General features: G+C 35.1%; 3 protein-coding genes across 5 annotated transcripts; 2 read left to right on the forward strand and 1 right to left on the reverse strand.

Annotated features, from left to right (window-relative positions):
• Nucleotides 1–6,910, forward strand: LOC135120281 (signal recognition particle receptor subunit alpha homolog). 3 transcript variants are annotated; one of them, XM_064044580.1, is made up of 18 exons: nt 1–230; nt 307–455; nt 1,412–1,554; nt 2,474–2,564; nt 3,048–3,095; nt 3,795–3,836; nt 3,890–3,921; nt 3,981–4,083; nt 4,146–4,277; nt 4,339–4,483; nt 4,883–5,032; nt 5,092–5,195; nt 5,254–5,332; nt 6,211–6,258; nt 6,317–6,402; nt 6,491–6,604; nt 6,656–6,718; nt 6,768–6,910. In XM_064044580.1, the coding sequence occupies exons 1-18, from the start codon at nt 158–160 to the stop codon at nt 6,891–6,893; spliced, it is 1,728 nt and encodes a 575-aa protein (XP_063900650.1). In that variant the 5' UTR covers nt 1–157; the 3' UTR covers nt 6,894–6,910. The 3 variants fall into 3 exon arrangements, with proteins under 3 accessions (XP_063900650.1, XP_063900651.1, XP_063900652.1); XM_064044581.1 differs by having other exon boundaries at nt 3,984–4,083; XM_064044582.1 differs by lacking the exons at nt 6,211–6,258; nt 6,317–6,402; nt 6,491–6,604; nt 6,656–6,718; nt 6,768–6,910 and adding an exon at nt 5,652–5,740.
• A 1,148-nt stretch (nt 6,911–8,058) lies between these two features.
• LOC135120283 (nucleosome assembly protein 1-like 1-B) lies at nt 8,059–9,615 on the reverse strand. The gene is made up of 10 exons (XM_064044587.1): nt 9,523–9,615; nt 9,409–9,467; nt 9,211–9,313; nt 9,096–9,159; nt 8,944–9,038; nt 8,716–8,882; nt 8,583–8,659; nt 8,434–8,534; nt 8,249–8,365; nt 8,059–8,182 (listed from the first exon to the last, which is right to left on the reverse strand). Exons 1-10 carry the CDS (start codon nt 9,571–9,573, stop codon nt 8,126–8,128), a joined length of 891 nt encoding a protein of 296 aa, XP_063900657.1. The 5' UTR covers nt 9,574–9,615; the 3' UTR covers nt 8,059–8,125.
• Nucleotides 9,616–9,849: 234 nt separating this feature from the next.
• Nucleotides 9,850–17,151, forward strand: LOC135120286 (116 kDa U5 small nuclear ribonucleoprotein component-like). Its single transcript, XM_064044590.1, has 30 exons — nt 9,850–9,988; nt 10,081–10,136; nt 10,193–10,259; nt 10,317–10,446; nt 10,504–10,657; nt 10,715–10,841; nt 10,954–11,078; nt 11,135–11,381; nt 11,435–11,499; nt 11,559–11,651; nt 11,737–11,786; nt 11,836–11,909; nt 11,972–12,048; nt 12,096–12,263; nt 12,322–12,400; nt 12,468–12,530; nt 12,584–12,675; nt 12,726–12,918; nt 12,973–13,092; nt 13,150–13,225; nt 13,284–13,549; nt 13,599–13,749; nt 13,803–13,956; nt 14,018–14,223; nt 15,699–15,857; nt 16,109–16,304; nt 16,368–16,480; nt 16,531–16,615; nt 16,661–16,759; nt 17,074–17,151. Exons 1-30 carry the CDS (start codon nt 9,868–9,870, stop codon nt 17,149–17,151), a joined length of 3,684 nt encoding a protein of 1,227 aa, XP_063900660.1. The 5' UTR covers nt 9,850–9,867.
• Nucleotides 17,152–27,047: the final 9,896 nt, after the last annotated feature.

The following is a 27,047-nucleotide window of genomic DNA, read 5'->3' on the forward strand; positions in this document are numbered from 1 at the left end:
TCTGAAGTCAAATATTTACTACTTTTCTAACGCTTCTAAAGGCATAAGACTTAAACAATGCTATGTCATTTTTAACTGTAAGGCCCATAGTCAACAAGAATTTCCTTCTATAAATATAAAATAGTCCATTCCGTTTTATAGTGAAAAAGTGGTCACAATGTTAGAGCTTTTTGTTATATTTAGTGCAAGCGGCGTAATTTTATGGACTTTTAATGGTCAAGGTTATACAGGTTACAGTCTTATTTATTTTTTCATCTTTCTATTTATATGACAATTTCTCTCTGGTTTCCCTCAATTTTAAATCAGAATTTAAGCAAAATCCAGCAAGTAAATGTTTAAATCCGTTTATTAAAAAAATTTTACTAGAAGGAAGGGGTGGTACACAGAAAGTATTTGAACATGATTTATACTCCTTAAAATGGATTCCCTCTAAAGAGCTACAAATAAATTTTTTGGTAATTCACTCTTTTTCTGAAAAAATTATAAGTTTTTTCTTTGTGTAATAAAATTTCCAATAAATATATAACTTTTAAGTTTTCTATCTTCCTTTAAGGCATAATTTTTATTAAGATATAATAATTCTTAAGTTTTCAGATAATTGAACGATTTTAAATTTATAAAGTATAATTTGTATTTTTTATCTTATAAACACTTTCTCTTTTTTATTATTAGGAAAATTATATAGTAAATTTTGCGTCTTTTTAATTTTTTTAAATGTTTGCCCAGTACTAATTTTTCTTCGTTCAACATAAAATCCTTTTTAGCCTTATATAAGTAATAAAAAAAATTAATGTAATTTATAATTTAAAAGTTTTCTCTAAACGTTTTATATTGTTTATATTCTTAATAATATTTATTAACAACTTTTTACAAATTTACAATATTTTTTGATTGTTGGCTTTTTTCTCTTTAAGTAATACGATTCTTAAACACTTTAAAATTTTAATTTAACTGCAGTTTAAAAATTTTATTCACAAAAAGTATATTAGTTAAAAACTGTTTTAGTCTTTTTTTTTCCTTTTAAATTTATTAAAATTAGGAACGTTAGAAATTCATATACTTTATAATTTAAGATGTTTTGTATATATATATAGAGACTTAACTAAAGAGGACCACAAATTATCACTTTTTGCTATATAAATTTATAAATATTATTGATAATTAAATTTATTATAACCAAATGTACATAAAAAGTTTACTTGTTTTTTTATTTTTTATAATTAATAGTTATTACGAATTATATAACAGTTTTCTTTTAATAATTTTATACAAAAGTTTTTTTTTCCTCGTATAGATTTAATTTTTGAAATCAGTATCTATTTTTGTTAAATATAATATATATTAATTATTTATCAACACATTATCCATTAATAGAATTACTTTTATTAATATTAATTGTTATCACTTTTAGGCTGTAGTCTTCACAGGCCTCCTCTCTAAAGCCGGTTATTTGGATGCTCTTTTATGTCAAGTTCGAAAAAGTTTTTTTCTTTTTTGGACTCGCATAACGGCATCTTTGGAAAAATGTACTGCTGATGATCCCTTAGCCTTGTGGTTTTTATTTTTCCGTTACTTATTTTAATTTTTTTTCTTTTACTCGACGAAACCTTTTATATAATAATACTTACATTATTAATTTAATACTAAAATTTATTTTTATTCAAAATTTTATAAGTAAAAGAAATTATAATAAGTTGGTCCCTTTTATACATTTTATAACAATTTTTTTTTGTGCATACTTCGGGACTTGGCTGCTTTTTTTTTATTATATACTTTTTTTTACTTGCAACTATATAGTTTTGCAATTCATCTAAAAATTGTAAATTTACTTGCAAGGAATGATTATTATTACAAAAGTTAGGTAACTTTTTATCAATGAATTTTCGGTATTATCAAAACTTTTTATACAAATTTTTTTTTTTAGAGAATAGTAAAATTGGAAGAGTTTTGTAAAAGTTAAATTTTTAGAGATTTTTTATTGTAAACGGTGCAATCCCGTAAGAAATCTGTTTTTTTTGTGCATTTATTATATTATGGCAATATGAGCGGTCAGCCCTTTAGTTTTCGGCATAAAAACTTTTTATTGAGAAAATAAATTTTAAAAATTTCAATATCTTGTTTGTGACTGGAGAAGAAGATCTTTAGTTTTGAATTCAAGAGGATTGAATAACATTAATATAAACTTTTCCTTATAATCCTTAAATAACATAATTATATTTTTTTACTAGTTATAACTTTTTTTGGTAAAGTGATTATTTTAATCGTTTTATATTCTGTAGAATAACAACTATTTTGATTTATTGCTGTTACATAAAAACTTTTTATTATAAATATTCCACTAATAATTACTATTATATATACTCTTCTTTTTTCTTTTTTATTACTTGTTCGTTCAATATTATTGACATCATTGTCTTGTCTACGACCAATCGGGAACTTCTTTATGTCTTATTTTTCGGTAATATTATTAAAGGGAGCTCCACCGTCACATGAGCGAGGATCCTTCCTTTTCTAATGAATTCGTGAATATTTATGAGTCTCTCGAAAAGTCCAGTAGAGAAATTGTATATTTTTATATTGTATCTTTTTTCTAGATGGATTGTATTCTCCGTAAGACTGACTTTGTTTTAAAATTCTATAACAATATCAACGAAATGAGCTGAGAAAGTAGACTCAAGTCTTTATAATAATATTTTATCGGTTCATTACGAGTTTTAATATCTGTTGGGGAATCGCGCATTTCATAAGAAACATATGATGAAATTTAGTCACTTGATTTATTGCCGTCTCCTCACTAATATGTTAGATGACCCATTTAAACACGTGTGATTCGTTCTTTGCATTATTTTTTGGTTCTCGCTTAAATTATTAGTTTATTTATTGTACTATTCTAGTAGTTAATTTTTTTTTTCTATGTTTTATATTGTTTTTATTCTTTCTACTTTTTAAAAAGTTGTAAAATGAAATTTTATCTTATAAACTATGAGTTAATTATAAATATTTATATACTATTAAACTTTTATATCTGTTTATAACATCATTAACAGAAAGCAAAATCAACGGCCTTGCACGACTTCTCTCTCTCTGCATTAAAAGTTATATATGTTTATATAACAATTTTTTGTTGTATACATAAAGTATGTAAACTTCTCTGTAATCTTTACTGACTTTTACGTGAAATAATAAAACTGCAATTATTTAGCAGTTCATTATTAAAATACCATATACAATGTTTGAAAAAAAAAATATACATATTATGCTTATTATAATGTATAATACTTTAAATAATATAATAAATTATTTTTTTGTAGGCTTTATAATTTTTTTATTATGCAAATTAATATCATAAATTATATATATTATTTAAACTTATAAATATTAGCATTTTATTTCTATATATAATCTTTTAGCGTTTCGTGGTATCTAATTTGAAACAAATAGGGATGATTTCTTGTTATAATCCTTAGTTCAGTTATATCCCTCTAACAACTTTATTATTTAAAACTAGTGTATAGCATTATAAAAGTATAATAAATCACTGTCTTTTTTTCTGTTCTTGATTGTTTTCTCATAAAATATATTTTAAAATTTCTTAAAAAGTAAAAATTTATTATAAATCGGTGCATTAATTTTTTTGGGGGGAATAACCCCCTCCCTCTAGTAGAAAAACTTATTTATAAAAAAACTATTGTTATTGAAGCTTAAAAAATATGGAAGTTTTGGCATTATGTTATTATATAACATTTTAATTAGTAAAATTAAAAAAGTACCACCTTTCTATATCTTTATGTAAGTCACGTGGAAAGCACGCAGAGAAGCCAGTGCATGCATTAATGGTAATTACGTCTTGCAACTAATGAAGCGTAAGAATAAGTATATTCTTATATAGAAAGAACGTCCATCAAGAATACTAAAAGAAAAGTTAAGCGCTTTGAAGGAAAACTTTTATAACAGCAACAATAATAATATTCCATTTTAAGTAGGAAGAAAAAAGATCGTAAATGGGAGCTTAGCAATCGGAACACTCAACACTTGGATTATTCTAATGAACTCGAAGGCGCCCGGAACCATGGAAAAATAGAAGTTTAGTACAATTCATATATGATGGTTATCATTATTTACAGAACTTTGCCGAACTTTTCAAGGAGCTCGTAAAGTCTGTGCAGGGGCACTCTATGCGCACTAACCCGCCAATAGCATCAGAGGAGGGGACTGAAGACTCTACTCCACTTGGTTCTTCCGTCTACTCCTTTTTCAGTGGGCTTGTCGGTTCTCAGGTTGATGCTGTTGGCTTGTTTTTTGTATTTTGAGTGAAGCTATTACCTGTTTATTGAGTAGACTATCACGAAGGAAAGCCTCAGCAGTGTGGTTGAACAGTTCAAGAGACATTTAGTTTCCAAAAATGTTGCGCTGAGGATTGCTGAGGACATCGGAAACGCTTTAATCTCCGATTTGACTGGAACACACAAGTCGAGCTTGAAAGGTTTTTAATGATGGCTATTGCAAATAACAAAGAAAAATAATTGTTTAGGTGTGTTGTTTTATGCGTGTATTCATACTTATAAGAGGGTAATTATGAAAAATGTTTATTTAAAAAAGACTATTATATTTGAAGTGTGTGAGAAAATTTATTAATTTTTGATTAGGAACACGTAAGCTGTGCTTTTGTAAACTTTACACCTTTTTACTATTATTGGGAAAGTGTTCGCCACTTGTACTTTGCCATTCAGAAGTGGAGTTTCGGATGGTCGATAGTGTGCAGTTTAAGTGGTAGCCAATAACAACTTTTGAGTGAAAACTTTATAAGAAGTTTTCTACCAATATTTACTTAATACTCTCCTTCGCATGCATGTTATCAATCACACTTTCAAACTATTTAAAGCATTGAGGTCTGTCGTTCGCGACTCTCTTGTGCGAACGCTGCAGCAACTGTTGAGTGTAAAGCCGATCGATATTCTGAGGGAAATTCGGGCGGCGGTGTCGGATGGCACTTTGCCATTTGTTATCATTTTTTGTGGCGTGAATGGAGTCGGTGCATATTTTTAATTATAAATATTATTATATCCATTCCTATTTGTATTTATTAAAAAGGTAAATCGACTAATTTAGCCAAAGTTGCCTATTGGCTTCTACAAAACGACTACAAAGTTCTAATTGCTGCCTGCGACACGTTTCGGTCTGGAGCTGTTGAGCAGGTCGTTGTTGTTAGTAGCCTTCCTTTTCTGCCAACTCATCTGTTGCGCTTTCTGTTAGCTTCGCATCCACCAGCAGGCTTTGACTAAACTAAATGAAATCCACAAGGGAAAAGGCTTTGTGAAGTTGTTAGAAAGAGGTATCCCCGCTCTCCTTTATCTTGTTGGGTGGAGAAAAAATTTAAATTTTTTTTTTTGGGGATTCACAAAGGTCTCGCACTATTAGGAAAAGTGTTATTATAAGCTTTTTTCGTTTATTTTTTGCCACCGTCGACAAACTTTTTTTTTATCGAGAAATATTTACGTAAACTCGTTATTACCTATTCACTAAAGCATATGACACCGCTAACGTCTCAAAAGAAGCCTAAAATTTAAATTTCGTTTGATTTTCAATGCGTTCGCGTCCGTTTAGATTTACTAATGAGTTTTGCCAGTCCGCCTTTATCTTCTCTACTTTAGGATTTACTTTCCTACCGTTCTAAAGTTTACGAAGAACCGAAACTTTTAAGCAGTAGAATGCCTGTGTTTATAGAAAACAGAAACTTTAATTAAAAAGCTCGCAAAGTGCAACAGTATAAATGTGTTGTGAGTAAATCCTATAAGCTTTACTATATATAAGGGTTTTGTTTATTTTCTTTCTTGGACCCGCTGAGAAGTGGACACATTTACGATGGGCCTTTTCTGCTCTCACTAGAGGTTTTCTCTTCCAATAGCAAGAGAAACAATCTGGCGCTTCTTATTATACTCATGAAGATTCACGTAATAATTATCAAATAGAAAGCGGTTTAGCAACAATATTTGTAAAAAGTGAACTGTAAAAGTAGATTTACTTCTGGCTTACACATTTGGCTTCTCATATTATATTCGCGTATATCTAATTAATAAATACATGTGAGTTAAGCATATAAATAAAGCAACAGCGCTGTAAGTTATATAATTCGGATCTTCTACATCAACCGTTTTTTTAAATAAATTTTAATGTTATAGACTTGTTATTGTACTTGATTAATATTTTTAGGCTATAATAAGGATGATGCTGCTATTGCTTCTGAAGCCATTCGCTTTGGTTGACTTTACTTTAAATAATATAAATGCTATTTGTGTTAATCAATAACAAATTACAGCCAAAAACGAAAGAATTGAAATTGTTTTAATCGACACAGCCGGAAGAATGCAAGACAACGAACCTTTGATGCGCTCGTTAGCTAAAGTTCTCGTTTACTTCATATATTATAATATATGCTAAGTTTTTATATTTTTTAATCTAAAATGCTAACTTTATAATAATATTTAATGAGATTGTAAGAGTAAACAAGCCTAGCTTGGTACTGTTTGTTGGCGAGGCTCTCGTGGGAAACGAAGCGGTTGACCAGTTAACCCGTTTTAACCAGGCCCTCGCAAGACACTCAGATGTCCTCTTTTCATAACTATGACTGATGCTCTTAGAAAATAATACTTAATAGACCAATCGAAAGACTATCATCGATGGAATCATTCTAACAAAGTTTGATACCGTAGATGATAAAGTTGTCTTCTTCAATATCAATATCATTATCATTATTATTGCTATATTAGGTCGGTGCCGCATTGAGTATGGTCTATACTTCTGGCCTCCCTATTGTCTTTGTTGGATCGGGACAAACTTATACCGATCTTCATCGCTTTGATGTTCAACGCATTGTCGATTCCCTCCTCCTTTAGCGGCTAAACTTTCCTTTCTTGTACAATAAAGTTTTCATTATGATCCATTTTAAACTCGTTATCTTTTCGTTAAAAATTACAAAGTATTACTAACTTTTAACAGTACGTTGTTTTTAAACTTGATAGATATATTTATTGGGTTGTAAAAACTGAGGCCCTCTAGACTTGAAAAACTTTAGTAGTTACGCCAAAGAATGTAAGAAAACATTAAATTTAAAAGGTCGTAAATAAGTTTACGACAAAATCTTGCCACCAGCTTTTAGCGAACTATTAAAATGGACTACCTTCACGGCTCTATTATAGTACGCTGAAATCAGGAAATTATTTCAACTAACCTACAACAAAATCAAAGCGGTTTTATCCTCTAGAAAAAGAGGCTTCCTCACGAAAAACTTAAGGCATAGTTGGAACGATCCTTTATTGCTGAGGCCACAGTAAAAATAATAACCTCCTGAGTTCTGTTTATCTAATAAAAAGAATATTAAAACGATATTTCTATTTTTCTTGACTTGGAGATTGCAGGTTTATGAATTTGTTTCGAAATGTCCGCCTAAAATTTGTTGATAAACGAAAAGACGGCATGTAGTCTTTCGATTAAAGCAAGACGATGAAGTGGAGGATGAAATTGGCGTGCCCTACAACCCTTATTACAAGAAAACCCCCCAGATATAATTACGTTTCGCCTGCAACAACCCTCGATCCACCCATGCTATCAAACAACAATGCAAATATGAGCAAAAGACAGGGCCTGCCACTACTAAGTTCGAGTTCAAGAATTCTGCGAGGTGCTCAAATTCCATAAGCAAGAAGAAGACTAAGTTTTTATGTGAATAACGCAATGCATCACAGGCCAACATCGTGGTTTCTATGACTTTCACAAAAATAATTAAGTAGTCATGATCACTTTAATAAACACCTTTAACTTATTTTTGCAAATTGTTAATTAAGAACTTCCAAAATTACGATGCGTTCAGATGCCTGTTTATATCTACTATCTACAAGAAAAAAAATTTAATTTATTATTTTTCTAATTCAGGTCTCAGACGTTTAATAAACTTAAAGTTTTGACGCAAAAAAGTGAGACACCCCAAGAGTTACTAAAACTATACGAACATAATAACATATGAAGAATCAAATAAGTTAATACAAGTTTTGTTTACTAACCGCACATGACGGAAAAAAGCTTATACTATAAAAAGGTCGATTAAAAATTAAGCGCGCTTTGCTCTCTATTAAGTAAGCAAAGAGTCCAACTCTTCGCTCTTTTCCTCCTCACTCGGAATATCATCCTAAAATGAAGTATAATATAAATTAAGTTTTCTCTCTTTTTTTGCTATTCCGAAAGCCAATCACACCGAATATAAGTCGTCCATGTTGAGTTCACCCGTATAACAGAGGACGGCGTAAGGAATTATGGTAGTGCGTAATAGTTCTGCCACGTTAATGTCCTGTTCGATAGCAAAGGGGGCCTCCTAAGAAGTAACCACGTGAGAGAATAGCCTTAGTGAGTGCAGCGTCTGCCTGCAGTGGATAAAGTTACTTCGCTTTCACTACACTCCTCGACTGAGGCAGCTTTGAAGGGCCTAAAGAAGGTGAAAAAAGTAGGTCTCTCCTCCTTTTTTATAAAAACTCGTGTTTTCCCTAAGCAAAAAAGTTACACAATAAATAAGCTATAAAGAGAAAATAAACCGGTTGTTTTGTGTCTTTGTTTCTTCTTAGTCAGAACCACAGAAAGATCCATATCTTTAAACCAGTAGATTGTGGAGCTATCAAATGAAATTAAAATAATAAGTAACTATTTACATAAACATAATAAAAGTACCTCTCTGCCCGCTCAAAAACTTCAGCGTTCAGAAAATTACCGTTCTTCGCGTAGTAATAGGTTTTGCAAAGTTCTTTATTAGAAAAAAATTTGTTCTTTCGAAAAACGAATATAAGTTTGTAGCCGCCGACGTTTTCGTTGAATTCCAGCATCTCTGATCGTATGTCCTAAAAAAGTAATAAAAGGTAACAAGTATAAAAAGAAGACTCAATTTAAGTTAATAGAAACCTCCAAAAATTGCAAAACTTCTTGGTCATGTTCTTCAATTAAAGCGTTCAAAGGTGGGCAGCTTTGTAAAACAGTTAGCCAAAAATTCGGAATGCCTAGTTCGCCTTTTTAAATTGAACACGAAAAAGAAAAAACTCACAAACTTTTTATACCTTTTTTTAATCCAGATCCAGAAGTAGGTAGAATATGCCTTCTTGTAAATAATTCTATGTCTTCCTAAAAGTAAATGGCTTCAACGGTAAAGGCCTAACCAAAACAAAAAACTACTTCTGCGTCACTTGGGTTATAGCAATCCTCAACGGTGGGCTCGTAAACGCCTGATATAATTTCAGCACGTCTTCTATAGAAAGGCTCAAAAATACTCTGGTATCTATTATAAGAAGATTAAAAATAATACATAAATATAGTTTCAATATCTATTATAAGAAGATTAAAAATAAAACATAAATATAGTTTCAATGTTACCTCCTCTCTAGTTCAGCGAGTTCTGCAGTCTGCTTATACTCAATTTGTAGTTGTTGCGCCTTTATATAACTAAATGATAACGTAAATAATATAACTTGCAATGTAAAAGTAAACCATTATATTTTTTATAGCATTCACTCTATTTATAACAACTGGGGGAAACATAGAATTCCCTAAATTGTCCAAAAAACCATCTGTTAACTCAGTCTCTCCCTAATAATTATAAAAATGATTAGTAACAAAAAAAACTGTGAGCAGAAACGTACTATTGACGATAACATTCGACCAACTATAACTGCTTACAATATCAAATACTTATGTAATGGAAAAATGCCAAATCTTTATAATCAAAAATTAAGGGCACCAAGCACATGACATGGGGTGCAAAGGAAGAGCTTCAGTTTTGCTATTTACAATTGCTATTTAACGTTTATATTTTTATTGCAGTATTTGTTTCTTATGGATGGTAATGATTTATACGATGAGTTTGGGAACTATATTGGACCCGCTCTGGAGTCGGAGGAGTCTTCTCCCGAAGAAACTGAAACTGATGCTACAAACGCTTGGAGAGAATTACAAGGTAAATTTAGTTTTTTTTTGTTATGAAACTATATTATATGGTACTCTCCCAGTTTTATTGTCAAGATTAATGCTGTTACTTTTATACATTAGGTGGAGATGAAGAGACTTCTAGAATGGAAGAAATAGAGAGTGAAGATGTTATTCAGGTTTGTTTTACAAGGAAGCGCGACCTTTCGTTTTATCTCCCTTTTTGTTTATGAAGGTTGAGAGCAACGCCATTATTCTTCATGAGGACAAAAAATATTATCCGGAGGCTAGCGAAATATATGGTCAGCTCATAATAACGATAATTTTGCTTCTATTTTTATTTACAAGCCCATACTTAGGAGAGGGAGTGGAAACACTTGTGCAGGAGGAAGATACTATGGATCTTGAGGAACCTATTGTACTACCCATTAAATCCTCGAAGTATGCTTATTCTGAGAAAGAGCTTCCGGAGACCACTTACAGCAAAGAGTTTAACTTTTTTATTGTTATTACTTAAGTTCTGTTTGATTGTTATAACTTTATTAGGTTTCTTGCCGATATGATTGATAATCCTAATCTAATTCGCAACGTTGCTCTAGTCGGCGCTCTTCATTCTGGAAAAACTACTTTTGTAGACTGTCTCATCCAGCAGACTCACCACTTGCCTCACTATTTTAACCAAGACGAAGGTTTATATCAGGTTATTTTTAGCGTTTTATAGTAATTTTATTGGCCAAACAACAATTTTTTTTTTCAGAGTAGATATGCCGATAAACTTTTTACAGAACAGGAGCGGGGCCTGAGCATTAAGTGCACACCTTTAAGCTTAATCTTACAGAATTCAATTGATAAGTCTTACGTTATCAACATCTTAGATACGCCCGGTATTCCTGTAGATGATTATTACCTGATGCCTTTTTAGTATGCTTAAGGAATTTAGCTTTCTTTTATCTTTACTATATGCCTGTTGAAATCCCATTGTTGACTCTATTTAAGGCCACGTCAACTTCATTGATGAGGCCGCAGCTGCCATGCGTGCTTGTGACGGTGTTGTCGTAGTGGTTGATGCTATCGACGGTGTTATGGCCAATACTGAAAACCTTATTCGCCATGCCCTGCAAGTATGCTCTGCCCTTTACTTTGGCACTTCCTTTTTTGATGCTTCTATGATTATTAGGAACGACTGGCCATCACACTGTGCATAAACAAAATTGATAGACTTATTTTAGAGTTGAAGTTACCACCTAACGATGCTTACTTTAAATTAAAACTTATTGTTGACGAGGTCAACAACGTCCTTATGCTTGCTGGAAGTGAGAAGAAACTTGTCTCCCCGTACCTGGGCAATGTGGTCTTCGCCAGCAGTAAAAGCAATTGGTCGTTTACTTTGCGCTCTTTTGCAAGCCTTTATGCCTCCCTGCATGGTACCTTCTCCTCGTTATATACGAGCTTTCTGGGTCAGTGTGCTGGGCTGTAGGGATCGATATGGAGATGGAAGAGTTTGCTAGGCGGCTCTGGGGGGACGTTTACTTCAACGCCAAGGTTTTCTGGCACTACTGGTGTGTGTTACTTGCCTCAAAATTCCTATGTGTCTCTGGTAGACGCGAACCTTCTCTAGAAAGCCTCCACATGCAGATGTCAAACGCACTTTTGTGGAGTTTATACTGATGCCTTTGTACAAACTGTACTCTCAGGTTTGCACTTCTTCTCTTATGAGCTCGTTATGATGTTTATTCCGTGTTATTTTGTTGTTCTTTTCCCCTTCATTAATAATATAAGGTCATGGGAGAAGCTGACTTTGGTTTAGTGTCCACTTTGGAAGAACTTGGGTACTTCTTTGATAGAAACCAATTTTTTTTAACTTTCTTTTTTTCGTAGCGTTAAACTGACTAAAGCGGAATGTCGTGCAAGCATAAAAACTTTGCTGCGAATAGTCTTATCACGATTTTTTGGTAGATGCTTTTGATTACTTATTTGTAAAAGTAGTTTAAGTACTGCTCACACCGGACTGCAGGCCCGCACTGCGGTTTTGTTGATATGCTTGCCAGCCACATTCCGTCGCCCTCTCAGAATGCAGAGCAGTTAATTCGGGTAGCTTATCTTAGAGTAGTCATTATATTTGCTTCAATGTTCTGCAGCGCATTTATAAAGGGGACTTGAACACGAGGACCGCCCTGGGGATGCTTTGTTGCGATCCGGAAGCCCCCCTTATGATCTATATAGTGAAATTGTTTCCAAGCGACGATGCCACTCACTTTTACGCGTTTGGCCGGATAATGAGCGGAACCGTAGAAACTGGTCAAAAGGTCGTTCGTTATGTTTGTTTTCTTTATAAGAACCGTGCGGACTTTCTCCCCCCTTCAGGTCAGAGTCTTGGGCGAGAAGTATACGCTTGAGGATGAGGAAGATATGAAAAAGGAGGTCATATCGAAGATGTTTATTGGTTAGCACTTGTTTTAACAGCACTTAGCTTATTTATGTAAGTCTTTGTTAACGTTACTGGCTTATAGGCGAGGCGAGATACATGATCGAAGTAAACAAATTACAGGCGGGCGGCTGGATCATGATGCAAGGCATGTACAAGTCTTAGAAAGTGTGTCACCTCTGTGTGTATTTGCCTCTTCAGGAGTGGATAGCCTCATTTCTAAAACGGCCACCATCACCGACCTTCAGAACGAGGAAGCATGCACTTTTCGGCCGCTGACTTTCCCCACACAGGTTCCCTCCTGTGCTAATTGGTCGCCTAGAAGCTTATAATATTGAACTAGGCCGTTTGCAAAATCTCTGTTGAGCCTTTGAACCCTTCTGAGCTTCCTAAAATGCTAGAAGGTCTCCGCTCCGTCAATAAAACTTATCCGTTATTGGAAACGAAGGCCGAAGAATCCGGTGAATATGTCGCATTCGGTACGGGTGAACTCTATTTGGACTGTGTGATGCACGATCTGCGTCTCATGTATTCTGGTGAGTCATGCGCTGTGCGAGATATCTCATTCTGGTCTTATCTCACTGTCGTAGATATTGAAGTCAAAGTCTCTGATCCGGTTACCCGCTTTCGTGAGACCATCGTGGAGACCTCCTCAATTAAGTGTTTTGCAGAAACACCTAACCAGAAAAATAAACTTACAATGATTGCTGGTTATTCTCCTTCCGCTAATGTCGTATAGTGTTATGCATAGCGCTTTTCCTATCTAGAACCACTCGAAGAAGGTTTGGCTGAAGATATTGAAACAGGAAAAGTCGTTTTACAGTGGTCTAAGAAGAAAATGAGGTTCCCGTCTATTATTTAATGACTGTTCAGCGCACTTTTGAAACGGCATCTTTATTAGTGACTACTTTCAAAGCAAGTACGATTGGGACTTGCTTGCCGCTCGTTCAATATGGGCATTCGGTCCGGATAACGATGGGCCCAATGTCCTCGTCGATGACACTTTGCCTTCTGAAGTGAACAAGCAGCTGCTCTATTCCGTGAGGGATTCGGTCGTTCAAGGCTTCCAGTGGGCCACCCGTGAGGGCCCTCTTTGCGACGAACCTATCCGGAATGTCAAGTTTAAGATACTTGACGCCGTAATATCGGATCAGCCGATCCAGAGAGGTCTTTTCCTTTTGCTTTGGTTTGTATTTAAATATTAAATCCTTTTAAGGGGGCGGACAAATTATACCAACGGCTCGCCGCGTGGCATATTCTGCATTTTTGATGGCCACTCCGAGATTAATGGAACCTTACTATTCCGTTGAAATAACAGCTCCTGCTGACTGCGTGGCTGCCGTGTACAACGTGCTTTCTAGAAGGAGGTATTTGACGGTTCTATTCTCATGTATTGTTGCTTTCTTATTATGACCTTCAGAGGTCATATCGTGCAAGACGCTCCCAAGCCGGGCTCACCCTTGTACGTGGTGAAGGCCTACGTGCCCGTAATGGACTCCTTTGGCTTCGAGACGGACTTGCGTATGCACACCCAGGGACAGGCCTTCTGCACTTCAGAATTTCACCACTGGCAGGTACTCTGGAGCTACGTCTAACTTTTAGAAGGCTCGAGTTTTCTTTTCCTGTAACGCTTAGATTGTGCCCGGCGACCCCCTCGATAAAAGCATTCAAATACGACCACTTGAACCTCAACCGCCGTTAGCTCTGGCTAGAGACTTTGTGCTCAAAACTCGACGCCGCAAAGGTCTTAGCGAAGATGTTTTTATAAGCAAATTCTTTGATGACCCAATGTTGTTGGAGCTTGCTAAGCAGGACGTGTTACTGAGCCACAACTTTTTATTGTAAATTTTTATTATAGAAACTAAATAAAATGAAGACTTGTGTTAATTATTATAAGTTAAAGTTTTATTTAAAAAGTAGGTGCAGTTTGCTCCGCACGGTTACTACATTTTAAAAGTAATAGTTTTTTAATTTTTTGGTCACAGTTTAAAAGCGGTATTGACTATTTTTCTAGTGTTTGTGGACTATTGCGCGAATTTACATTTATGGGTTAAATTTCCTTTGCTTTGTTTTCGCCACTTATAAGTTACACGCTTTAATACCTCGCTATTATATTCTCGTTAACATGATCAAAAATGCATTAGACATAAAGTAGATTACTTAGGAGTTTATATAAACCGCTTACCAACTTTAGCAAGCCTTTTTGCATTAGTCTTATACTATACAAGTATGTAACAAAATTTATGTAACTCTTTGCACACCGATTTTGGTTTCATAAAGTGTAGGCAATCGATAATTCCAGGTTATAGTCGATGCTGCTGCTGTTGTGTTTATTTACAGGGGTGGAAGTCCTCTTGTGGTAATGAGAAAAGTTATGAAATTTTCTATATTTTTGTTGGGATGTATTCAATTTTTTCAAATTCAAGGTCTCTCGAATCTCAAGTATTTTTACAACCAGTTAGCATGCTGCCTATAGAACTATTTTGTTTATGATTAGGCTTTAATTAATATAAATACTATAATTAGTAGCTTTTTAGTTGGTTGTAAGTCTGAGTGGAGCGGTTACTATATTGAAGGATTTGAGGTTTTAATAAGGCGCTCAAGAATTTGTTACGCCAAGGATTAAGGCTGTGGCTCGTCGCGCACATAACGTGAAAAGAGTAAGATTGAGAGAAATCCTCGTGGTATTCCGGTTGTTAGACATCTTAAACGTTTTTTAAAGAAGCATTATTTAAAGTGAAATTTTGGTCACGTTTAAAAGAACAGTAGGAAGGCTACTGCGCGCAATTTGTGGCTTCCATACACGGATTGCCTTATATGCAGGTGATATGAAGATTTACTACTAATCGAAGTCGCCTGCCCTTGTTGCGCCGGCATCTTCAGTATTACCTAGCGACGTTCGCCCGCTGGTGTCATCGTTGGAAAGTTACTATTAATGCGTAAAAGAGAAAAGCCAGGAGAAGCGCACTACACCACTACCACCGCTAACCTTTGAGTAAGGCAATCCCTTTATGTCTCCCCAAGCGAAATACTTGGAGGTCAATAATGATAAGATTCCGTGCGACAGCAGTAAACTATATCGGGCGAAGATTGCTATTCAAATTTTTACCCTTTACTTTGCGCCCGAAGCAAACTTTTGTTGCACAATAACGAATGCTTATATCTGTTGTGCACCCGACCATCATTACATACCCCTCTACTGTCTGGACCCAAGACTCACCGGCAACAGTTCATTTCGCTACAAGTGAGGTAAAGCAAGCTGTATGCCTTATAACGTGGGCGCCGTGGTTTGTTCGCAACGATGCTTTGCATTAAGACCCACCAGATTGAACCTCTGGGTAACGTTTTTCGACGTGGTGCTATTGTCACCTACGATCGGCTCAATCAGCACTCCATTCGATTACTGGCAGGTAAGATTAGTTACAGAATTTGGGACGGCGCACGCTACGCCAACCGCGCAGTGGGCTATAAATATGTAATATGGGTTAATAAGGGTACAATTATTTTTCATATTCATATGAGATGGCTTTAACTAATGCTGACAGCTGATGTGTACGCTATTACCCTGTTAAGAGCTCGTAAATTCGGTAATTTTTTTATGACCGGAACGAGCACCTGCAAATAAAAAAAATTTATGAGTAACTGTCTAGAAGTGAGGATTATGAGATATTGAAATATATAAAGGTTACATAGAAAGCGCAAAATTTCCCCTTTTCCTCCCTACAGAGCGCTGCTTACAAGTGAGCTGTATAAACTGCTACAATGTGACTTGCCCGTCATTCATAATGGTGACCTTAACTGCAAACACGCCGCTTGGGACAGACGAGTTAATAATTCGAACGGGAAAATTCTTGAGAAAAATGCGCACCAACACAACATTAGCGTGCAGAGAACCTCAACTCCAGACGCAATGAAAAAAAGGGTACTTCAGACATCCTCGACATAGCCATTTTTTAAGATATAGACCAGTCGATATCAATCGCAGAGCTGCATGAGCTCCTATCGAACCACCTTGTCCGTTTTATTGGAGCTAGCCAATAATTATGAGGGCGCACTGACAGCTGCCCATGCTGCTGCGACAACCAGCTGCGTAATCGCGTATCGCCCTGACCGTCTACTGGATTATTTAATGAACCTTATTCGTCAAGGACGCCGGTTAATACGCCCGGCTGCTGTTATGTAAACCCCGACGATCAACTGATTTTAAACCCTCCTCACCAACACATCAGAAAGGTGCTGGCTGCCTTTCACAATAATTGCTGAGAGGCAAACCTGCAGAATATGCCTGTAGCCGATGAGGAAGGACGGCCATCTTTTTTCGCACCGTCAAACGGATTAAAAATCGTTGCCGCGCACTACTTCCGCCACTTAATAACGGTGTGATAGTGGTGGAAAGCGGTGAAGTCTAGGCGACGTTCTTTGCCAACCACCTAGCTACTCCAAGCGCATCTCCACTTGGGCAAATCTCCGAGGAAGAAGGCGAGACCAAGCAGAACCCCCTGATTATTATTGCCGGACTTATTAAATAGAGCACACCTGATGAAATCGCTAATGTAGTTTCTGCACTTTCACGACGGTAAGCGCCCAGACCCGACGATATTACTACTAAGTGCTAAAAAAGCTGCCGCAAAGGACGATTTTCCATCCCTTCTGGGTTGCAACATTGCATTGTATGCTTGGCTCCTTTCCAGAGCGATGAAAACGACACTATCGTGTTGCTACCCTATGACCCCGCAGGCTTCAGCGAATGCCAGCAAATATCGCCCTGATAGCCTTCTTCCAGCGGTGGGCAAAACATCCAGGCGGTTTTTATTACACAGGTTGGAAAAGTTTGTAGAAGCAAACAAAGCGCTTCAGAATTCAAATTTGGTTTCCGAAGAGGCCATTCGACGACACAACAAGTTTTGAGCTTTGTTGAGTGGACAGCTCCGAACTTTAATTTTAAAAAGTCCACTGGCTTCGTATTTCTCGATGTTGAAAAGGCCTTCGACTGCGTACGGCGCGAGGATCCTCTACGCAAACTAGCAGGTCAGGTAATCCGTTAGCTCTCTACAACCTATTTCCTTGTTTATATGCGGACGCACATTTTGAGCGAGAGTTGTTGGGGCTGCGCTTTCGCCATACCATCGATTGACAGCTGGTTTCCGCAAGATTCTCTGTCTCGCCCCTACTCTTAGAGCTATACTTGCGAGATATTCCACTCCCTGCGAAACTTCATACCCGCGTTGTACTCTATGCCATCGACACTGCAGTTTATGATATCTTAAAGAGCCCCTTATTATTACGGCAACACTTGCAAAGTTATTAGGAAACATTTACCAACTGATGTAGGCAGTGGGGAGTAAACATTAATGGAATGAAGAGCAAAGCAATTCTCATCTCAAGCAGATGCGTCACGCTGCCCCTACCTCTTACCTTCAAAGGTGTTAAGATCCCATTGGACTCTTAGGCCAAATACTTGGGAGTCATCATCGATAAGCGATTAACTTAAAGGCAACACGTAGAGCCCTTTATGGCCATGGTCAAAGCAGCAATTCAAGATTTTTCCTGTAAAAATTTGGGGGGTTGTGTTTCGTGTTTTCTTGTTTTTGTGTTCATTCAGTTATTTTTGTTTTATGGTTAGTGTATTTAATGTTTAATGTAATGTACTTGTTTTTGTGTTCCATGCTTTATGTTGATGTCCTTTTTTTTTTAATTATGTTTTTCTTTTGCGTTGTGTGTTTTCTGTATTTAGTGTTTATGCATTTTTTGTTTTTAACTGTGCCTTCGGTTTTTGTTTTGTGTTAGGTATTAGTTGAAATTGTATTTAAGTTGGTTAACAGCTAAGTTCAAAATGATGGATATAAACCGAGTAATTAAGAAGTGCACTTTTAAACTAGGTACAGTGCTGGAGAGGCAAGACAAAATAACATAGAAGTTGACTCACTAACTTCTCTCAAAGCGGGAAAGAATAACGATAATAAGCAATTAAACCTTTATATTATGCCATTTATCAGTGAAAAAAAGTTAGGGGAAACTTGAAGAGACAATATGGTGGATGGATATGATAAAGAGTTAATAGTGCTAGGATACCTTTATTTCAGCAGATTACTTAAAATCTACATGGTAAGCGCATTGTAGGGGAAGTCTGCGCTCAATAATATAAGACTCGCAAGATTTTCGTTTCCTCATTAATAACGGTCTGAATGCAACCTTTAATATTTTCATGCATTTTTCGTTAGTTTTCTTTCAAGTCACTTAACCAAGCTATTTGAAAATTTTCCTTATCTAGTCAGCTCCTTCCTTTGTAGCATTAGTTTCACTCAACTAGTTTTTTTCATATAATGTACTGCACGTTCTTACTATTCACTATATAGTCACTAAAGATGGTATGGGTAATGCGTAAGTCCTCTACTATAACCAAAGGACTTCTAATACTCTAATAACAGAAGGAAAGAACCGTTTTTTAAACCCTTAGAAATTAGCATCGTAAACGTATAATTTTTTTTTTAACACACAGCGTGGCCCGTTGGTATAATCCTCCAGTGTGGTCTAAAGTAGTGAATATATTATCAATTCTCCTATTTAGAATATTGATTGCTTTTTTAGCGCATCTTATCTTTTAACTAGGCACTGCTATTTTAAATTAAGAGAACATCACAGATTCTCACATTTCTTGGTTCTCGTTCTGGTTCAAGTCGGAATTGCAAGGTTGTAGAGAGAATTATGAACGATATGAGTAATTTCATTTGTGTTCATAAGTGAGTTTAAAAATTCAACCCCCAGTATCCACACACTCTAAAAACCATTTTTACATAAGAAGATTTTATCTTAATCCTTATTCTCTAATTTTTTGAAGATAGGGGAAAACCTTGAGAAAATGTGAAAAACTGTTAAAAGCACTCTTTCTGGAAGTATATTGAACATAAATTGTGTTCACAAGCAAGTTATAGTAGAGAAGCCTAAAAACAAAGGGCCCCAGGAGGATATTTGGCGAGAACCCTCTATATACATGAGAGTGTACAACGCACTTCAAGACCTTTATAAAAGGTGTGTGTCAAAATACGTACAAAATATTTATAAAAGTATATATGAATTAGTTAAATATATATATATATTATGTGTATAAAAATAATGTAGTGTATAAAAAACACAAAACACAAAATAAAAAAAATTAAGGAATGCGATGCTTATGGTCGGTATTTTATGATAATTTCAATACTGAGCTTATTAAATTTATAAATTAGCAGCTTATCTGTCGGGGGGCCGTTATGTTTTAGTTACGTTTAAAATAAAATAAAAATTACTTAAAAATAAGCTATCAAGAAACAGAGTAGAATTCCCAAAACATCTAACTTTATTACTTATTTACATATAAATGACAGTTCCTGGTGCTCGAACAAGCCAAAAAACTTCATATGCTCGAGCTCTCAATCAAGAGTAATCGCAGACTTATTGCAAAGTAGCTTTCACTCTAAAAGGTGATAACTTTCTTGACATTAACAAACAAAAACTAGCGCTAACGCGCGTCACGTAGGCGGCTATGACTTGTCCCTTCCCATTACTCGTAAATAAGTTATAACCACCAGGCGAATGATGTGCCTAGCTAACCTGTCGTAAAGGCATCGGCATTACGTTGGAAGCAAAGTCTAAAGGGTCACCTGAAGGTCCAGGTTAGGAGCTTTATTTTGCACAAACAGCAATTTGTTCTGTCGCACTTGAAAAAGTCGACGCTATTTTGCAGTGGTCGTAGGCCCAGGCACAGACCCGTATGTTGTTAATGGCTGAACGTAAGTCCTATACAATTGCCCTTTGTTTCGCAGTGAAAGCCCGCTCTTACCGCATAGTAAAGGGTAAAGCGCCTTAGTTGCTGCCTTGAACTTCTCCACTAGATAGCCCGCTTATGACTGCCAGGATAATTTGTTGTCATCGATGGGCTCCAAGTATTTCACTTGAGGACACCACAAAAGCTTCACGCCAGCAAAGGAACGCGTTTCTTAGTAATTAAAAGCGCTGTAGATGCTTTGCGTTGCAGGCGGGAGACTTCGAAGATAAGTAAACGACCGTATCATCGGCGTGGAGGACGATTCGTGTGTAGGAATTTTGATTGCAAGAGAACGTCGCTCATAGATATATTGCATATAAAAAGGGCCATAGAAGGGATCCCTAAAGGATTGTAGCGCCGACTGTGTGTTCCCCACGCGCACGCTGAATACGCGACCATTCATATATGAGTTCAGCACGTTTGTAAAGGACATAAAGAAGGGTTAACGAGCACAATTTGTGCAGCAGAGCTCTTCATGCCAAACTTGATCAAAATTTTTTTAACGTCAAGGAAGATAGCGCCTGTTACCTTTTTAAAGTGAAAAGCGCGAGTAGTCCGTTTAGTTATGCGGAAGAGCTGCTGGGTCGCTGACTGCCCTTGCCGAAATCTAAACTGAATCTTATGGAAGGCGTCCCGAGCATCGAAGGTCTCTTAAAGACGGTGTAGTAAAACGGCCTACCTCAATTTGTCGCCCGCTAACAGGAGATGGATGGGTCCTTACTTGCTAGTTGCTGTTTGCGGTTTAATTGTCTTTGGCAGCACCACGACGGCGGCCGTCTTCCATCGGATGGGGTATATCCTTTATTGATTGCTAAGATTTAATTTTCATTGAGTATGAAGGTAAACTCAACAAATTTAAAAAAATTTAAACAATAACGATAAGTTTATTAATTGTACATATAAGGCAAATACCAACTTTGAGTAAGGACCCTATTTCTTTCGTTTTCTTTCTTCTCTTTTTTTTTTTGTTTGCTTTATTCGTGTTGGTAAGTATATTATTATGCTTCTCATAGGATTTAAAAAGTTATCCTTTCATTGTATCTATTTAGACAACTAGCTTTGTAAGTTGCGTAATATTCTCACGCTTGATATGTAATTAAACCTCCTGGCGACACTGACGCCCATTAAACAAGCCTTTGTAAGCTCATTTAGATCCTTTTATTTTTTAACTTTTCTGTAATTGGTTTTACAAAATACTAAAGATATTTCCTATGATTAGAAGAATTTAAACATTAAAGCTACTACAAATTAAAAATAATGACTTACAACAGCCTAAAATTATTTACAACGCAAGTCTTAACACCTGGTTATTTCATTTAATTTTTTTATATGATATAATTAGTTTTAGTGAGGATCGGTTGGCGGGAGCCGAACTAAAGGGCAATTGGTGCTCTAAATTTGTTAAATTTGTAACACGCCAATAAATGAAATATTACCCCGGAGGGTCAGGAAGTCATTAATAATACATCGGAGCCCTAATAGCTTATAAGTATCGTTACTATCAGCCGGACAGTTAGAGTGGTTTGCATGTATAAATAACCATTACGAATTTTTAGGCCGGCTGGCTCAAATACTTTTGTATTAACATATGAAGGAATGCGTTAGGAATATATATCAAGCGTCTGATCTTCATGATCACGGCGCATCGCCATCATAAATAGTGGGTATTTTTAGACATGTTAAAGCTAGAGCATAGGGCCAAACTGGTGAGGAGTATTAATGTATAATGAAATTTAACATGTTTTCTTATGGTAAGATTATTGTAGATTTTATTGTTTATATGTATAGATAGGTTTAAAAGTGTGAATTTACTCCTGACCTTGTTAAAACTTGGTTAACCCTGTAATGATAGCGCTTTAACGGCATTGTTTTATGGGGGCTTTTTTACTCTTTTCCTTAAAGTTATAATTATCGTGGCGGTACTTATTGAAAATTTCCCTTATAAATTCAATTAAAAGGTTTACAACCATCTGGAACTCGTTTTCTGACTCTTAGCCTAAGGTACTTCAGGTATCCTTGGTACATCCTGGCGTGAATTGCGACGAAAGGCACATCTAACCTTTTTTATAATTAAAGCCTTTCATGGCATAATCTTTAGTATGTGTTTTGATTATTATTAGAGGTTAAAAAGCTAATAAGTTATTAATTAGACCTGTAGGCTCCTAAAAGTATTGTATCTGTTAAGAGAAACTTTGTGTGCTTTAACAGACGTTTTAGTGGTATTAACAATACTAAAAAATTTTTTGTTAAAGTTCTTTATATTCTGTACCTGTTGTGTTGTAACTCCTTAAAAACAAAGATTATGTTCGGTCCCAAGGAAAGAACTGGAAAAAAAAAAATTTAATGAGGTAAAGATTGTAATATTGCAATAACCCCTTGTTACCCAACAACGGAAAATTGCGCAAGGCATTTTTTTTAGAGTTTTCCTGTAACTTAGTATAATTCACGGCCAAAATTTTATATACTGTAAGAAATATACTGTTTTTTATTTTTTTAACTACAATTTAAAAAATTCGGAAGAAAGGGTAAGTTGAATAGAGTTTAATTGCGCTGGCAATCCAATAGACCAACATTAAAATAACACTGTAAAATGAGGAATTGGGGTTCAGTACAGTCCCGAACAAAGTGCTTAAAATTATTTATCAAGACCTCAATTAGTATTTTTGACACTTTAGAAATTATCTTCAGACAAGTTTTTAATATTTAATTTAAACATTAATTTTAAAAAATAAAAAATATATTGGATCTAAACGTTCTATATAGTTATTTGCGAAGAACTAGTACAGACAAGAGAATAGATTAAGAAAAATTTAATGAACGGTCCGAGCTAGCACTTTAAAATATCTCCAAGCAAAATATTGAAGTGGAGGTATAAACTGGCGAGCACCTTAACTCGTTTATAACTCGAAATAAGTGTGCACCCATTATGTGAAAATTACGTTTGTAAAAATCCTGCTCCTGAATAAGTGATATAAGTTTATTTTAAAGGAGAGACAAATTGTTAATAGGGTCCAATATTGATAGTGCTAAAATAACTACTTTAATATTTTGTTTTATATCCTACTTTATATTTTCATAAAGTGCATTTTTAATGTTTTATGTACATAACGAACGTAAGATATCCGCTGCATTCTCCTCTCTCCCTATCACCCCAGGATATTTGTGATGAATAAATAGGCAACAAAAGGTTGATAATAGTTATAAACTTAAACTTTTACTCGAAGCTTTAATTAAGCCGCTATAATTAGTAGTCAACATTAGTGACTCTTAGATTTAGGCTACAATATAATAGAATAATATATAAACACAGAATAAACAAACGTACGCCTAGAATATACTTTGACGAATCAATAGGTCGAACTCTGCTTGCCGCTAAAGATGTTAGTATATGACTCGCGCTACATGTTCTGATTCTACGAGATGATTAAAAGCCATTAAGTAATCCAAGGCTGTGGGCCAGGTTACCCATGCCTTTCATTATAGTAAGGACTCGCTCTAGTGGAGCCTACGTTACCGTTGATGGACCAAAACATGTACTTCTTAGCCTTAAACAATCGTGTAAAACCAAGGAAGACAAAAATACAGGACACCGCCCTTTTAAGTTTATTTGGCTAGACGCCAACGAATCTTACAGGTATGCCATCTCTTTTATATTGAAATATTTGCGTATAAGTGCATTTTTTACCGTAATATTGCACTAGAGGAGATCTTGAAGGTAAACTAGAATATACTGGAATGAGTGTCCGGAAAATTTTAAATTCTATTGAAGTTTTGGGTTGGACCCTAATAACCGCTCATAATCACGGAGAAAGCGGCTCGGAATATATATTTAAAGATACCCATACTACGATCAGTAGCGAAAGTAGTCGACCGGAAATACTTGAAAATGTGTCGTGCTATGGTCACTTAGGGGCCTACATTGACAATGAGGACTCCCCGGATCCAACTCAAAATTAAAAATAGCGTTGACGAAACTAAATACGTTTTAGAAATTAATTACATTTTTTGTGTAACTTAAGGAATTTTATATTGGTAGATTTAAACTTTATAAGTTTTAATATATATTTAGTTTATTAAGTCAAAACACGATCTCCTAATATCATCCATACTGGGATATTGTATTAGTGCTGGTATCAGACAGGTTTTAACAAGTTAAGTTTTAAAAGTATTTTTACTTGTAAATCACTTTAATATTTGTCAACATTAATCACAGAAATCTAAAACAAACACAAGCTGCTATTTTAACTTAATCTTTATGTACGAAATTTATTTTTTATCTACTGTCATTTCAAATATTTGTAGTTATGATTAATATATTAAATCCTGTAATTTTGAGGTTCTTCACGTCTGCACGTTCTTTTAAGTTTACAAGTGCCCATAAACTTTATTTGCTTAATAATTACAACTGCTAGTGTCTGTATTACGTAAAGGTTAAAAACTATAAAATATATAAAAGCTTTATAAACTTTAAGCATGAGTATAATAACCTACCTACTTAATAAAATTGTTTTTTCTTTTAAAATTCCTTTTAAAAAAACCCTTAAGCTTAAAAGAAATATAAGTTTTGTAAAAACCGAAAGTTGTAAAAGAAACTTCTTCCTATATATATATAATATTTTCAAAAACTTTAAAGTAGGTAAGTTACAAGGAAGAGAAGGATGCGGGTGACCTACTTATAATATGTATAAAAGAATTAAAAAAAGGGAAAAAAAAAAGGTTATCCTTCTCCTAGTGTTAGAAATGAAAGGGGAGAGGGTGGTATCTCTAAAAAAACCTTAATCCTAAAGAAATGGATGTACACAAGCGGCGCTATTACCAAACTCGATCCATGGATAACACAATAAGGTTTGTTAGTTACTTACAAGTAGCAGGGAGATTAATAACTTAAGGATAAGACTAAGAAGGTTCAGTTATGAATAAAGTAAATATAACAAGGACAGCGCGTTCAACAAATGTTGGAGGCGGGACCACTTCGAAAACAATTTTACACTAACAAACTTTGAAAAATGTTTTCTGCTTGTCCAACAGATCTCTACTCTCTTCTGATAAAACCTCGGGGTTGTCTAAGCTCCTTAGCCGACATGGATGCATCGGCAGCTGCAAAAGTGGGGATGACTCGAAGTTCTATATTATTTAGAAAGGCAATTACTTGTTTGGTCAAATATATTTTACCCAGAGAGGTTACTGTACTGACTTTTAGTATACTTTTTCCATGGCGTTTCGTGGGCATCCTTCTTAAGCAGAAAAATTTTTTGAATTAAATTCCTTTTACCCTCATTATGTGACAAATCCCATGCTTCACGAGGAGGAAGGACGTAGTTCTTACGTGGAACATGGATTTAGTCGATATGAGAACAAAGTCAGAATTTTGTACACTTAACTTCTGCCTATAATTATCGCTGCATCTGTTGAAACAGGGTCTTTGCGTAGATAAACTTAATTACAGCCCAATTAAGCTAGGGGCTTTCCGACTCTAAAAGTTATTTCCATTAAACTCTCTAAAAACAGCGGGGCATCTTATAAAAATTAAATTACCAAGACAAGACAAATTCATAGAAAAGAACAAATGAATCTTTAATCTTTCAAAACTTATTAATAAAAAATCAATGGCCCCAAAATAAAGACAAGGCAACAAGGAAAAAAAGAACAAAGAGATTAATTATTTAGACTTTAGTGCATGCTTCGGTAAGTCAAACAAGGACCATTTGGACTTAGTAAAGGCGCGCCTATATTTTTCCGAGAGTATTACGACTATCACGAAGGACTGAAGGGGTAACTGATGGTGTCTCGGGTCTAAACTCCCGCCATTCTGACTAGTGTGGTGGAAAATCGCTAAATTTACCATCATCGAAAGCGACTGGGGTGTACTTCAAGTGAGTATAACATTTTATAGCCCTCCTTTAGAAGGTATAGCAAAAAAAATTATTTCACTTTCATTATGTTGGAAATTTCGCACATACCATAGTGCGCCTATAAACATTCTTAGGAGATTGTATAAAAGAAACCAAAGAATATAAAGTCTGTTTATTTGTAAATTTAGCAGTAGAATTATGAGTCAGAAGCGTAACTAATAATAGGTCTGATAATAGCTTTATCTATAAGGAGTTTATTTCAAGATTCATAAAGCTTCTTTTGCATATAAGAAAATATAAAAGGAAAGATATTCTTAATTTTTTTTAAAAAGATAACTAGTGTGAGGGTTCCAGTTAAGTCTAGAGACAATGATAACGTCCAGGTTTCTTAATTGATTGCACCAAGGAATAAATTTTTGCGATAGTGTTGGAGCTGCTAGCATGGTTACTTTTTGGTATAAGAATAACAACTCTGATAAGGTTAAAACTGATGTTTTGAGAGGTGCAGAATAGCCATGGGAGGATTTTCTTAGCTCCCGTTTTGCTATAACATCAGAACCTCCATTTTTTTTAAAATTAGTTTTATGGATATCAGTTTAACCTCCTTTTCGTGCGTAAACACTTGAGGATCAGTAGTTGATGAAACTTTGCGGAAGATAGTATTTAGTTATTATGCACTAAGTATTCATATGTATTATCAAAGATAGTAGAGGGGATGAACTTTCTTTGAATATGTTGAACTTTTTATTTTTGGAATAAGCAATTTTCTTTATTATTCGGATGGGGTGGCTACTGTTTTCTTAAAAAAGATACTACTTGGCGCCTCTAGGTTTTTCTCTTTAAGTTGACTAGATTTAAAACTCCAACCAGCAATAATACTGGGTTACGGTCTGAAGACTACTAGTAATTGAGCACAGTGCACAGAACCCGAAATGTTTTTTTTATAAAGCTATATCATACATTAACGGAGCCATTAGTTGAGCTATGTGTGGGTTCAAAGGAAGCTAGA

The sequence above is a fragment of the Zophobas morio genome, unplaced genomic scaffold (assembly GCF_036711695.1).
Source record: "Zophobas morio isolate AGI-343-1 ecotype UQ-CSIRO unplaced genomic scaffold, CSIRO_AGI_Zmor_V1 ptg000369l, whole genome shotgun sequence".
In the NCBI taxonomy this organism is placed as follows: domain Eukaryota; kingdom Metazoa; phylum Arthropoda; class Insecta; order Coleoptera; family Tenebrionidae; genus Zophobas; species Zophobas morio.